The sequence below is a fragment of the Oncorhynchus mykiss genome, chromosome 23 (genome assembly GCF_013265735.2).
Source record: "Oncorhynchus mykiss isolate Arlee chromosome 23, USDA_OmykA_1.1, whole genome shotgun sequence".
Classification (NCBI taxonomy): Eukaryota; Metazoa; Chordata; class Actinopteri; order Salmoniformes; family Salmonidae; genus Oncorhynchus; species Oncorhynchus mykiss.
This window is the reverse complement of record NC_048587.1, coordinates 5,167,370-5,181,009: the sequence shown is the minus strand read 5'-3', so window position 1 is coordinate 5,181,009 and position 13,640 is coordinate 5,167,370. Positions and strand designations below refer to the sequence as shown.

General features: G+C 40.9%; 1 protein-coding gene across 6 annotated transcripts in view; it reads left to right on the top strand.

The window, feature by feature from the left end:
• Window positions 1-8,607, top strand: part of LOC118943892 (receptor-type tyrosine-protein phosphatase epsilon-like) — a 148,833-nt gene extending 140,226 nt beyond the window's left edge. For all 6 annotated transcript variants that reach the window (XM_036960680.1, XM_036960679.1, XM_036960678.1 and 3 more), the window contains 5 exons: window positions 4,063-4,197; window positions 4,940-5,065; window positions 6,013-6,164; window positions 7,154-7,289; window positions 7,598-8,607. In XM_036960680.1, coding sequence (XP_036816575.1) covers window positions 4,063-4,197; window positions 4,940-5,065; window positions 6,013-6,164; window positions 7,154-7,289; window positions 7,598-7,672 — 624 coding nt within the window. In that variant the 3' untranslated portion in view covers window positions 7,673-8,607. The remainder of the gene's footprint in view (window positions 1-4,062; window positions 4,198-4,939; window positions 5,066-6,012; window positions 6,165-7,153; window positions 7,290-7,597) is intronic.
• Window positions 8,608-13,640: the final 5,033 nt, after the last annotated feature.

The following is a 13,640-nucleotide window of genomic DNA, read 5'->3' as shown; positions in this document are numbered from 1 at the left end:
ACAATACTCACTACTACATCAATGAGTAGACATTACACTACTCACTACTACATCAATGAGTAAACATTATCACTACTACATCAATGAGTAAACATTATCACTACTACATCAATGAGTAAACATTATCACTACTACATCAATGAGTAAACGTTACAATACTCACTACTACATCAATGAGTAGACATTACACTACTCACTACTACATCAATGAGTAAACATTATCACTACTACATCAATGAGTAAACATTATCACTACTACATCAATGAGTAAACATTATCACTACTACATCAATGAGTAAACATTACAATACTCACTACTACATCAATGAGTAAACATTACAATACTCACTACTACATCAATGAGTAAACATTATCACTACTACATCAATGAGTAAACATTATCACTACTACATCAATGAGTAAACATTATCACTACTACATCAATGAGTAAACATTACAATACTCACTACTACATCAATGAGTAGACATTACACTACTACATCAATGAGTAAACGTGAATCAATGTCATATTTATTGACAGTTATTTTTATTTTTATTTTATTTTTTTTAACATACATTCATACGCTTCAATCAAGTTGTACCTGTCTGACATGGTGGTAATGCCTGTACTGTGTACTGTGGTGTACAGGGAGTTGTACCTGTCTGACATGGTGGTAATACCTGTACTGTGTACTGTGGTGGACAGGGAGTTGTACCTGTCTGACATGGTGGTAATGCCTGTACTGTGTACTGTGGTGGACAGGGAGTTGTACCTGTCTGACATGGTGGTAATGCCTGTACTGTGTACTGTGGTGTACAGGGAGTTGTACCTGTCTGACATGGTGGTAATGCCTGTACTGTGTACTGTGGTGTACAGGAAGTTGTACCTGTCTGACATGGTGGTAATGCCTGTACTGTGTACTGTGGTGGACAGGGAGTTGTACCTGTCTGACATGGTGGTAATGCCTGTACTGTGTACTGTGGTGTACAGGAAGTTGTACCTGTCTGACATGGTGGTAATGCCTGTACTGTGTACTGTGGTGTACAGGGAGTTGTACCTGTCTGACATGGTGGTAATGCCTGTACTCTGTACTGTGGTGGACAGGGAGTTGTACCTGTCTGACATGGTGGTAATGCCTGTACTCTGTACTGTGGTGTACAGGGAGTTGTACCTGTCTGACTTGGTGGTAATGCCTGTACTGTGTACTGTGGTGGACAGGGAGTTGTACCTGTCTGACATGGTGGTAATGCCTGTACTGTGTACTGTGGTGGACAGGGAGTTGTACCTGTCTGACATGGTGGTAATGCCTGTACTGTGTATTGTGGTGGACAGGGAGTTGTACCTGTCTGACATGGTGGTAATGCCTGTACTGTGTACTGTGGTGGACAGGGAGTTGTACCTGTCTGACATGGTGGTAATGCCTGTACTGTGTACTGTGGTGGACAGGGAGTTGTACCTGTCTGACATGGTGGTAATGCCTGTACTGTGTACTGTGGTGGACAGGGAGTTGTACCTGTCTGACATGGTGGTAATGCCTGTACTGTGTACTGTGGTGGACAGGGAGTTGTACCTGTCTGACATGGTGGTAATGCCTGTACTGTGTACTGTGGTGGACAGGGAGTTGTACCTGTCTGACATGGTGGTAATGCCTGTACTGTGTACTGTGGTGTACAGGGAGTTGTACCTGTCTGACATGGTGGTAATGCCTGTACTGTGTACTGTGGTGGACAGGAAGTTGTACCTGTCTGACATGGTGGTAATGCCTGTACTCTGTACTGTGGTGTACAGGAAGTTGTACCTGTCTGACATGGTGGTAATGCCTGTACTCTGTACTGTGGTGGACAGGGAGTTGTACCTGTCTGACATGGTGGTAATGCCTGTACTGTGTACTGTGGTCTACAGGAAGTTGTACCTGTCTGACATGGTGGTAATGCCTGTACTGTGTACTGTGGTGGACAGGGAGTTGTACCTGTCTGACATGGTGGTAATGCCTGTACTGTGTACTGTGGTGGACAGGGAGTTGTACCTGTCTGACATGGTGGTAATGCCTGTACTGTGTACTGTGGTGGACAGGGAGTTGTACCTGTCTGACATGGTGGTAATGCCTGTACTGTGTACTGTGGTGGACAGGAAGTTGTACCTGTCTGACATGGTGGTAATGCCTGTACTGTGTACTGTGGTGGACAGGGAGTTGTACCTGTCTGACATGGTGGTAATGCCTGTACTGTGTACTGTGGTGGACAGGAAGTTGTACCTGTCTGACATGGTGGTAATGCCTGTACTGTGTACTGTGGTGGACAGGGAGTTGTACCTGTCTGACATGTTGGTAATGCCTGTACTGTGTACTTTGGTGTACAGGAAGTTGTACCTGTCTGACATGGTGGTAATGCCTGTACTGTGTACTGTGGTGGACAGGGAGTTGTACCTGTCTGACATGGTGGTAATGCCTGTACTGTGTACTGTGGTGGACAGGGAGTTGTACCTGTCTGACATGGTGGTAATGCCTGTACTGTGTACTGTGGTGTACAGGAAGTTGTACCTGTCTGACATGGTGGTAATGCCTGTACTGTGGTGGACAGGGAGTTGTACCTGTCTGACATGGTGGTAATGCCTGTACTGTGTACTGTGGTGTACAGGAAGTTGTACCTGTCTGACATGGTGGTAATGCCTGTACTGTGTACTGTGGTGTACAGGAAGTTTTACCTGTCTGACATGGTGGTCATGCCTGTACTGTGTACTGTGGTGTACAGGAAGTTGTACCTGTCTGACATGGTGGTAATGCCTGTACTGTGTACTGTGGTGGACAGGAAGTTGTACCTGTCTGACATGGTGGTAATGCCTGTACTGTGTACTGTGGTGGACAGGAAGTTGTACCTGTCTGACATGGTGGTAATGCCTGTACTGTGTACTGTGGTGTACAGGGAGTTGTACCTGTCTGACATGGTGGTAATGCCTGTACTGTGTACTGTGGTGTACAGGGAGTTGTATCTGTCTGACATGGTGGTAATGCCTGTACTGTGTACTGTGGTGTACAGGGAGTTGTACCTGTCTGACATGGTGGTAATGTCTGTACTGTGTACTGTGGTGTACAGGGAGTTGTACCTGTCTGACATGGTGGTAATGCCTGTACTGTGTACTGTGGTGTACAGGAAGTTGTACCTGTCTGACATGGTGGTAATGCCTGTACTGTGTACTGTGGTGGACAGGAAGTTGTACCTGTCTGACATGGTGGTAATGCCTGTACTGTGTACTGTGGTGGACAGGAAGTTGTACCTGTCTGACATGGTGGTAATGCCTGTACTGTGTACTGTGGTGTACAGGAAGTTGTACCTGTCTGACATGGTGGTAATGCCTGTACTGTGTACTGTGGTGGACAGGAAGTTGTACCTGTCTGACATGGTGGTAATGCCTGTACTCTGTACTGTGGTGGACAGGGAGTTGTACCTGTCTGACATGGTGGTAATGCCTGTACTGTGTACTGTGGTGTACAGGAAGTTGTACCTGTCTGACATGGTGGTAATGCCTGTACTGTGTACTGTGGTGTACAGGGAGTTGTACCTGTCTGACATGGTGGTAATGCCTGTACTGTGTACTGTGGTGAACAGGGAGTTGTACCTGTCTGACATGGTGGTAATGCCTGTACTGTGTACTGTGGTGGACAGGGAGTTGTACCTGTCTGACATGGTGGTAATGCCTGTACTCTGTACTGTGGTGGACAGGAAGTTGTACCTGTCTGACATGGTGGTAATGCCTGTACTGTGTACTGTGGTGGACAGGGAGTTGTACCTGTCTGACATGGTGGTAATGCCTGTACTGTGTACTGTGGTGTACAGGAAGTTATTCCTGTCTGACATGGTGGTAATGCCTGTACTGTGTACTGTGGTGGACAGGGAGTTGTACCTGTCTGACATGGTGGTAATGCCTGTACTGTGGTGGACAGGGAGTTGTACCTGTCTGACATGGTGGTAATGCCTGTACTGTGTACTGTGGTGGACAGGAAGTTGTACCTGTCTGACATGGTGGTAATGCCTGTACTCTGTACTGTGGTGGGGTGTCCTCAGGGCTACAGGCAGAAGGACTACTTCATAGCGACCCAGGGTCCGTTATCTCACACGGTAGAGGACTACTGGAGGATGGCGTGGGAGTGGAAGTGTCACTCCGTCGTCATGCTGACGGAACTACAGGAGAGGGAGCAGGTAGGAGGGATCCAAGAAATAGCATTTAAACAATTCATATTATATGATATATCTCTATGCTATTCACTTACTGAACTACTGCATCTTAGTTGTCTACCGCTAGCAAGGATCCAAAACTAGGACCTCTTTGTGTTGAGCTATTGTAATATTGTAGTAGAGTACTGTTCTTAACATGATTTGAGTTATTGTAATATTGTAGTAGAGTACTGTTCTTAACATGATTTGAGTTATTGTAATATTGTAGTAGGCTACTGTTCTAACATGATTTGAGTTATTGTAATATTGTAGTAGGCTACTGTTCTAACATGATTTGAGTTATTGTAATATTGTAGTAGGCTACTGTTCTAACATGATTTGAGTTATTGTAATATTGTAGTAGAGTACTGTTCTTAACATGATTTGAGTTACTGTAATATTGTAGTAGGCTACTGTTCTAACATGATTTGAGTTATTGTAATATTGTAGTAGGCTACTGTTCTAACATGATTTGAGTTGTTGTAATATTGTAGTAGGCTACTGTTCTTAACATGATTTGAGTTATTGTAATATTGTAGTAGAGTACTGTTCTTCCATGTGTTGAGTTATTGTAATATTGTAGTAGAGTACTGTTCTAACATGATTTGAGTTATTGTAATATTGTAGTAGGCTACTGTTCGTGAACATGTCTTCTATTATTTGATGGTAATATAATCACTGTGTTATCCAGTACTCAGTCTTAATCTCCTGACTGTGTCTCCTGCAGGACAAGTGTTTCCAGTACTGGCCCACAGAGGACTCAGTGACCTATGGAGACTACACTGTAGAGATGAAGGGATCCACTGTGTGTGACAGCTTCAGTGTACGGGATCTGGTACTCACCTACGGCCCAGTAAGTTTACATGGAAATACCCTGAGGTAGTGAGGGACCTAAAAGCAATAGTTTATTGAGACATTAACCGTAACCTTCTTCTTACCTCTAGAGGAGTCCATGATTAATCACAGGAATAAAGTGTTTGTCATGTTAGCATATTGCTAATCTTGTAACCCTCAACCCAAATTAGATGTTAACAGTCATCACAAGAATGTAGCGTATTGCAAAAATCTGCATCCTAAATTATCTTTCCAAAACTTAGCAAGTGGCAAAAATTTGTTCCCAATGCTGAATTATCCATCCAAGCCTAGCATGTTGCTAAAATTAGCTCCCAATGCTGAATTATCCATCCAAGCCTAGCATGTTGCTAAAATTAGCACCCAATACTAAATGATCTGTCCAAACCTAGCATGTTGCTAAAATTAGCTCCCAATACTAAATGATCTGTCCAAACCTAGCATGTTGCTAAAATTTGCTCCCAATACTAAATGATCTGTCCAAGCCTAGCATGTTGCTATAATTAGCTCCCAATGCTGAATTATCCATCCAAGCCTAGCATTTTGCTATAATTAGCTCCCAATGCTGAATTATCCATCCAAGCCTAGCATTTTGCTATAATTAGCTCCCAATGCTGAATTATCCATCCAAGCCTAGCATGTTGCTAAAATTAGCTCCCAATACTAAATGATCTGTCCAAACCTAGCATGTTGCTAAAATTAGCTCCCAATGCTAAATGATCTGTCCACACATAGCATGTTGCTAAAATTAGCTCCCAATGCTAAATGATCTGTCCACACCTAGCATGTTGCTAAAATTAGCTCCCAATGCTAAATTATCTGTCCAAACCTAGCATGTTGCTAAAATTAGCTCCCAATGCTAAATGATCTGTCCACGCCTAGCATGTTGCTACAATTGGCATCCTGACAGCTACATTATCTTTCCGAACCTGGGTTTCCATGTTTCAGGATAAGCAGACACGTCTGGTCCGCCACTTCCATTTTCACGGCTGGCCAGAGATCGGGATCCCAGCCGAAGGGAAAGGAATGATCGACATCATCGCCTCGGTGCAGAGACAGCAACAGCAGTCAGGAAACCATCCCATCATCGTACACTGCAGGTAGCTAAGACTCTTATCACCATGTGGTGGAATATGTTACTTTGGTAACACCTTTTACACTTCACTGTTACCTAAGTAACACTCTTATACCACTTTAAATATACTTCGTAACAATTCTTTATTACATATTTACTGTTACTATGGTAACACTTTATTTTCACACATTTACTGTTACTATGATAACACTTTATTACACATTTACTGTTACTATGGTAACACTTTATTTTCACACATTTACTGTTACTATGGTAACACTGTATTACACATTTACTGTTACTTTGGTAACACTTTATTACACATTTACTGTTACTTTGGTAACACTTTATTTTCACACATTTACTGTTACTATGGTAACACTTTATTACACATTTACTGTTACTTTGGTAACACTTTATTTCCCATTTACTGTTACTATGGTAACACTTTATTTTCACACATTTACTGTTACTATGGTAACACTTTATTACACATTTACTGTTACTATGGTAACACTTTATTTTCACACATTTACTGTTACTATGGTAACACTTTATTACACATTTACTGTTACTTTGGTAACACTTTATTACACATTTACTGTTACTATGGTAACACTTTATTTTCACACATTTACTGTTACTATGGTAACACTTTATTACACATTTACTGTTACTATGGTAACACTTTATTTTCACACATTTACTGTTACTATGGTAACACTGTATTACACATTTCCTGTTACTTTGGTAACACTTTATTACACATTTACTGTTACTATGGTAACACTTTATTACACATTTACTGTTACTATGGTAACACTGTATTACACATTTACTGTTACTATGGTAACACTGTATTACACATTTACTGTTACTATGGTAACACTTTTTTACTTGTATAGTTTGTTGAGCATTCTTTAGGCAAGACTGTTACTGTTACTATAGCAACCCATTACAACAGTCACAAAACCCCAAAAGTCACTGTTTTTCCTTGAATGTTTTGTTGTGTAGTGCTGGTGCAGGGCGAACAGGTACGTTCATTGCACTGAGCAATATCCTGGAGCGGGTCAAGGCTGAGGGCCTACTGGACGTCTTCCAGACTGTGAAGAGTTTACGGATGCAGAGGCCACATATGGTCCAGACCGTGGTGAGGACTTTGGACACAAATCACCATTTGTAAACCTATTTTAATTTCTAAAGAATCCAATATTTGAACATAGTGTGTCACACATTATAATTGACCAAGTATCTATCGGGTCCCCAATGCCATTAATAGATAATATAATAATTTATTGTCCATTAAGTTTAACACAGAATGGACATTTTGTCTTTGGTGCTCTGGCTTTACAGTAAAACGATCAGAAAACATTGACACAGTGAACATTTAATTTACATGTTAGTTCACCGGAGTCGTATCTAGAATTCTCCCTGATGGTTCTCAAATTCTTTCCCCAGGAACAATACGACTTCTGCTACCGGGTGGTACAAGACTTTGTGGACATTTTCTCAGACTATGCCAATTTTAAATGATGAAATATTTGCCTTACAAACATTTTTTTTTTGTTTTGTTCAAAAGTTGTTGTTGTTGATTTTTCTTTCTTCAAATACCGGTTGGTCAGGCTTTGTGTTCTGTCCTTAGAAGGATTGACAGGTTTTTCTATTTCGCTATGCACTTGTCCTTACTGTAACTAAAAACTCCATCCCTCGCTGTAATATACTGTACGTCAACGGACAAAAATTTGTAAATGCCAAAATTGTAAGATTAATAATGTATATTTCACATCATGTATAATAATTATTTTGTAATGAAATTCAAGTGGTTTTTTTTTGTGTGTTTTAAAAAAAAACCTTGAGTCTCTTTATTCACATGTTTTAGTTGTTGTATGATACTGTACTTTTGTTAAAAATCTTGTTTATTCAGACTGAGTGTTTATTTTGGCTTTTGACCGTCCTTGTTTCCTTTTGAAAAGAGGCGCTATTGTAAATGTTGTACGTATCGATAGCAGACCTTCCATTTAAATGCATTCCAACAACGTTACGTGAACATTAATTAGTAAGATATTCTGACATGTATTGACGCCTTCTATCTGTGACTAGAGGTGATGTCTCATCTATCTTTTATTTAATTGGAAATAACCCTTTTATTTAAAACAAAATATATATATTTAAGGTCTTTACAATGCAAGTATTTTCAGGCACAATATCAAGAACACACAACAACAACAACAAATATGCAAAGTATTGAATATCAAGTTACGCCATTATTATTATTATTATTATTATTATTATTGTCAAGGATAATAGTTTGAAACAACATATTAAGGAATTGTAAGAATTCGTTTCCATTAAACCTGATGGAAGTAGTAGCCTACTTCAGTACAGAAAATCAACATGCAACTACACATATAATAACAAGGTACCAGTAGTAGTACTAATCAGTAGTACTAATCAGTAGTACTAATCAGTAGTACTAATCAGATCAGTAATACTAATCAGTAGTACTAATCAGTAGTACTAATCAGTAGTACTAATCAGTAGTACTAATCGGCAGTACTAATCAGTAGTACTAATCAGTAGTACTAATCAAATCAGTAGTACTAATCAGTAGTACTAATAGTACTAATCAAACCAGTAGTACTAATCAGTAGTACTAATACGACCATACTGCAGTTTGTTTTAGCCACGGCACATATTCTGAAGCACATGTACATCACCCAGAATACCACCAAGGAACAGCACAGATACATTCTGTCAAATATGTTCAATCTGAAACGTTACAGTCATTTATTTGTATATTCACGTGTATTGCTTTAATAGCAGATTGGATACATTATGTTTTGTTAAATATACGCAGTCCTGAACTGTCCATGTCGTTTAGAAGTGCCGTGTATTATTTTTTGCCTAGATAGGAAGTATAGGAAGGTGTCTGCTGATGCAGTTGCCAAAAATGACTATAGGAATCAAAAAAAACACAAGCCGTTCTGATCTGACGCAACACTCAGTGTGACCTGTGAAATTAAAATAATGTAACTTAAAGGGCATCGAAATGAACTCGACACAATATATATATACTTTTTTTTTTTTTTTAAAGCACAAAAGATGGGCGTGTTTAATTTAAAATAACGATCCTCAATCTGTTAATAATATATCCATGTAAATGCCATACTTTAGTATTTAGACCTCAGTGCCGTTATAGTACACCGGCTACCACCAATCTCATGAAACACACATATCCTCATTATGGCCTTACACCATTTGCATTGTTGTGAACGATTAGGTCAGGGGTCAACCAGAACATTACCTCATGGACTGCAGTGGTGCTTCAATGCCAGTTTTATAAGGGCGCCCTCGTATAGGAATCTGAAATGAGTCCAGCTGAATGCCAAGGGCCCAGAAGCCCCACATTTTACACACCCCTCTATGTCTATATGACATGTTGATGCAACGGGAGGATGAACTTTAACCTCGTCAGATACACAGTGAACAAGGATGTTTAATAGTTGGGAATATGGAATTGTTGGATGCTTTGTCAGATGTGAGTTGTTGTTCCGGAGGAATGGCCTAATTTAACCTCATCTCTCTCTCTCTCTCTCTCTCTCTCTCTCTCTCTCTCTCTCTCTCGCTCTCGCTCTGTCTCTCTCTCTCCCTTTACTCACTCTCTCTCCCTTTACTCTCTCTCTCTCTCTCTCTACCTTTACTCACTCTCTCTCTCCCTTTACTATCTCTCTCGGCCTCTCTCTCTCTCTCTCTCCCTTTACTCTCTCTCTCGGCCCCTCTCACTCTCTCTCTCCCTTTACTCTCTTGGCCCCTCTCTCTCGGCCTCTCTCTCTCTCTCGGCCCCTCTCTCTCTCGGCCTCTCTCTCTCTCTCGGCCCCTCTCTCTCTCGGCCTCTCTCTCTCTCTTGGCCCCTCTCTCTCGACCTCTCTCTCTCTTGGCCCCTCTCTCTCGACCTCTCTCTCTCTCTGCCTATTTTTGATCTGTTCTTTGATGAAGATGAAGAGGGTGTTTTCAGGTCACACCTCTTCATCTTTAGTTTTCTGCTTTTCATTGTCCCCCTCTCTTGGATTCTCAATGTCTTTTAAATGCCAGGTTGCAACATTAAATTCATTGAAAAACCTACTTTTTGCTCTGTCAATTCACTTATATGTGATTCAGCACTTCCATCTAGTGGTGAAGAAGGGGTATATAATTATTCAGTTATATTATGATTTATGAGAACCAGTAGATGTCACTGTTAAGTTGAAATATCCTATTCTGCTCCCGAGTGGCAAAGTGGTCTAAGGCACTGTATCTCAGTGCAAGAGGTGTCACTACAGTCCCTGGTTCGAATCCAGGCTGCATCACATCCGGGCGTAGTTGGGAGTCCCATAGGGCGGCGCACAATTGGCCCAGTATCGTCCGGGGTTGTAAGTAAGAATTTGTTTGTTAACTTACTTGCCCAGTTAAGTAATGTAAAAATAAAATAAAAATGTTGGAGCAAGGGACTGTTACATACAGTATACAGGGGACTGTTACATACAGTATACAGGGGACTGTTACATACAGTATACAGGGGACTGTTACATACAGTATACAGGGGACTGTTACATACAGTATACAGGGGACTGTTACATACAGTATACAGGGGGCTGTTACATACAGTATACAGGGGGCTGTTACATACAGTATACATGGGACTGTTTACATACAGTATACAGGGGACTGTTACATACAGTATACAGGTTGGAGAGGGGGCTGTTACATACAGTATACAGGGGACTGTTACATACAGTATACAGGGGACTGTTACATACAGTATACAGGGGACTGTTACATACAGTATACAGGGGGCTGTTACATACAGTATACAGGGGACTGTTACATACAGTATACAGGTTGGAAAAGGGACTGTTACATACAGTATACAGGGGATTGTTACATACAGTATACACGGGGGCTGTTACATACAGTATACAGGGGGCTATTACATACAGTATACAGGGGGCTGTTACATACAGTATACAGGGGGCTGTTACATACAGTATACAGGGGGCTGTTACATACAGTATACAGGGGGCTGTTACATACAGTATACAGGGGGCTATTACATACAGTATACAGGGGGCTGTTACATACAGTATACAGGGAACTGATACATACAGTATACAGGTTGGAAAGGGGACTGTTACATACAGTATACAGGGGACTGTTACATACAGTATACAGGGAACTGTTACATACAGTATACAGGTTGGAGAGGGGACTGTTACATACAGTATACAGGGGACTGTTACATACAGTATACAGGGGACTGTTACATACAGTATACAGGGGAATGTTACATACAGTATACAGGGGACTGTTACATACAGTATACAGGGGACTGTTACATACCGTATACATGGGACTGTATCATACAGTATACAGGTTGGAGAGGGGACTGTTACATACAATATACAGAGGACTGTTACATACAGTATACAGGGGACTGTTACATACAGTATACAGGTTGGAGAGGGGACTGTTACATACAGTATACAGGGGACTGTTACATACAGTATACAGGGGACTGTTACATACAGTATACAGGAGACTGTTACATACAGTATACAGGGGACTGTTACATACAGTATACAGGGGACTGTTACATACAGTATACAGGGGACTGTTACATACAGTATACAGGGGACTGTTACATACAGTATACAGGTTGGAGAGGGGACTGTTACATACAGTATACAGGGGACTGTTACATACAGTATACAGGGGACTGTTACATACAGTATACAGGGGACTGTTACATACAGTATACAGGGGGCTGTTACATACAGTATACAGGGGACTGTTACATACAGTATACAGGTTGGAGAGGGGACTGTTACATACAGTATACAGGTTGGAGAGGGGACTGTTACATACAGTATACAGGGGACTGTTACATACAGTATACAGGGGACTGTTACATACAGTATACAGGAGACTGTTACATACAGTATACAGGGGACTGTTACATACAGTATACAGGGGACTGTTACATACAGTATACAGGGGACTGTTACATACAGTATACAGGGGACTGTTACATACAGTATACAGGTTGGAGAGGGGACTGTTACATACAGTATACAGGGGACTGTTACATACAGTATACAGGGGACTGTTACATACAGTATACAGGGGACTGTTACATACAGTATACAGGGGGCTGTTACATACAGTATACAGGGGACTGTTACATACAGTATACAGAGGAATGTGTCAGATGTGTACAGTACGGTGTCCCTCAGGGCAGTTGCCTTGGACCATTACTTTTAGATTTTTATTTTTTATTTCTTACAAATGATTTGCCATTGGTCTTACACAAAACTACAATGACTATGTATGCTGATGTCAGCACCCAAAGCCAGTTCCTAAGGAGTTATAGTCAGTATCAGAATTGTTGATTAACAATAAATTGGTCTTAAATACATCTAAAACAAAAAAGCATTGTATTTTGTTCAAGACCGAAACCTTTTTTTGTTTGTTGCTAAAGCCCTGTAGATAACGGTTAAAGTAATAGAATTGTGCATTGGGGGGGGGGGGGGGGGGGGGGGGGGGGAAGTGGACGAGTCATGCTCAGTATTCCCACAGGGGAAGACTTGGCAGAACTGTTCCAAAAACACTGGGAAGGCACCACTGGCACAGCATGGGATTTATCATTACAGGATTTCACTTGAGCCGAAACTTTCATTTTTGTAAAACAGCATAATTTAGTTCATTTTGTGAAGCTTGCAGTACTCAAGTTCAATTCACAGTTAGATTTGTTTTTGTTTCTCTCCAGGAATGAAAGCCAATATCTATTAACTGTTTTCCTACGTACAGTAATGCAGAGTATATATTCAGTAACGTTATATCCAATTGTTCCCATGCAACCAGATCTTTCCTCATAATGGTTTTGATTTAATTGCATGGCTTTAAGCACAAAATGTGTCTTCTGCAGTTAAATCTGTATAAGTTTCCCAGTTTAATTCAACCTTATTGTTTCCTTGGAGACACCTTGTGTATCTTTACTTTGTTTGTCACAAATTAAACGTTGCCTAATTGTTAACTATCCACGGAGTCCCACGCTGTTTTTATATAGTGTTCATTTATGTATTTTAATCATTGAAGATCAGGGACTCCTGTACTTGAGGCCTCATCTGCATGAGAATTATGGTATACAATTAACTGTTGATTAATCAGCTCGTTCATTTGTTTCTGATGGTAGAAGTGCAGTGACTTGCATGCAATTTGAATAAATACTATTTTCTTTACAAACTGCTTCAATGAGGCAGAGAAACAATGCGGCTGAATTACCACGGTCAGGACAAAACAGAGAGAGAGGGGCTGCCAGAGCAGCTTGCAGGCCGTGAGTGTCATCTGTAAGTACGCAGAGACAAAAGAACCCCAGTCTCTGTCCATCAAAACACAGAACCAACACAGGCCCACATGGCGTCAGGAAATACCTCCGTTTGATTGGTGTCATGTGAGGAGTGACGTG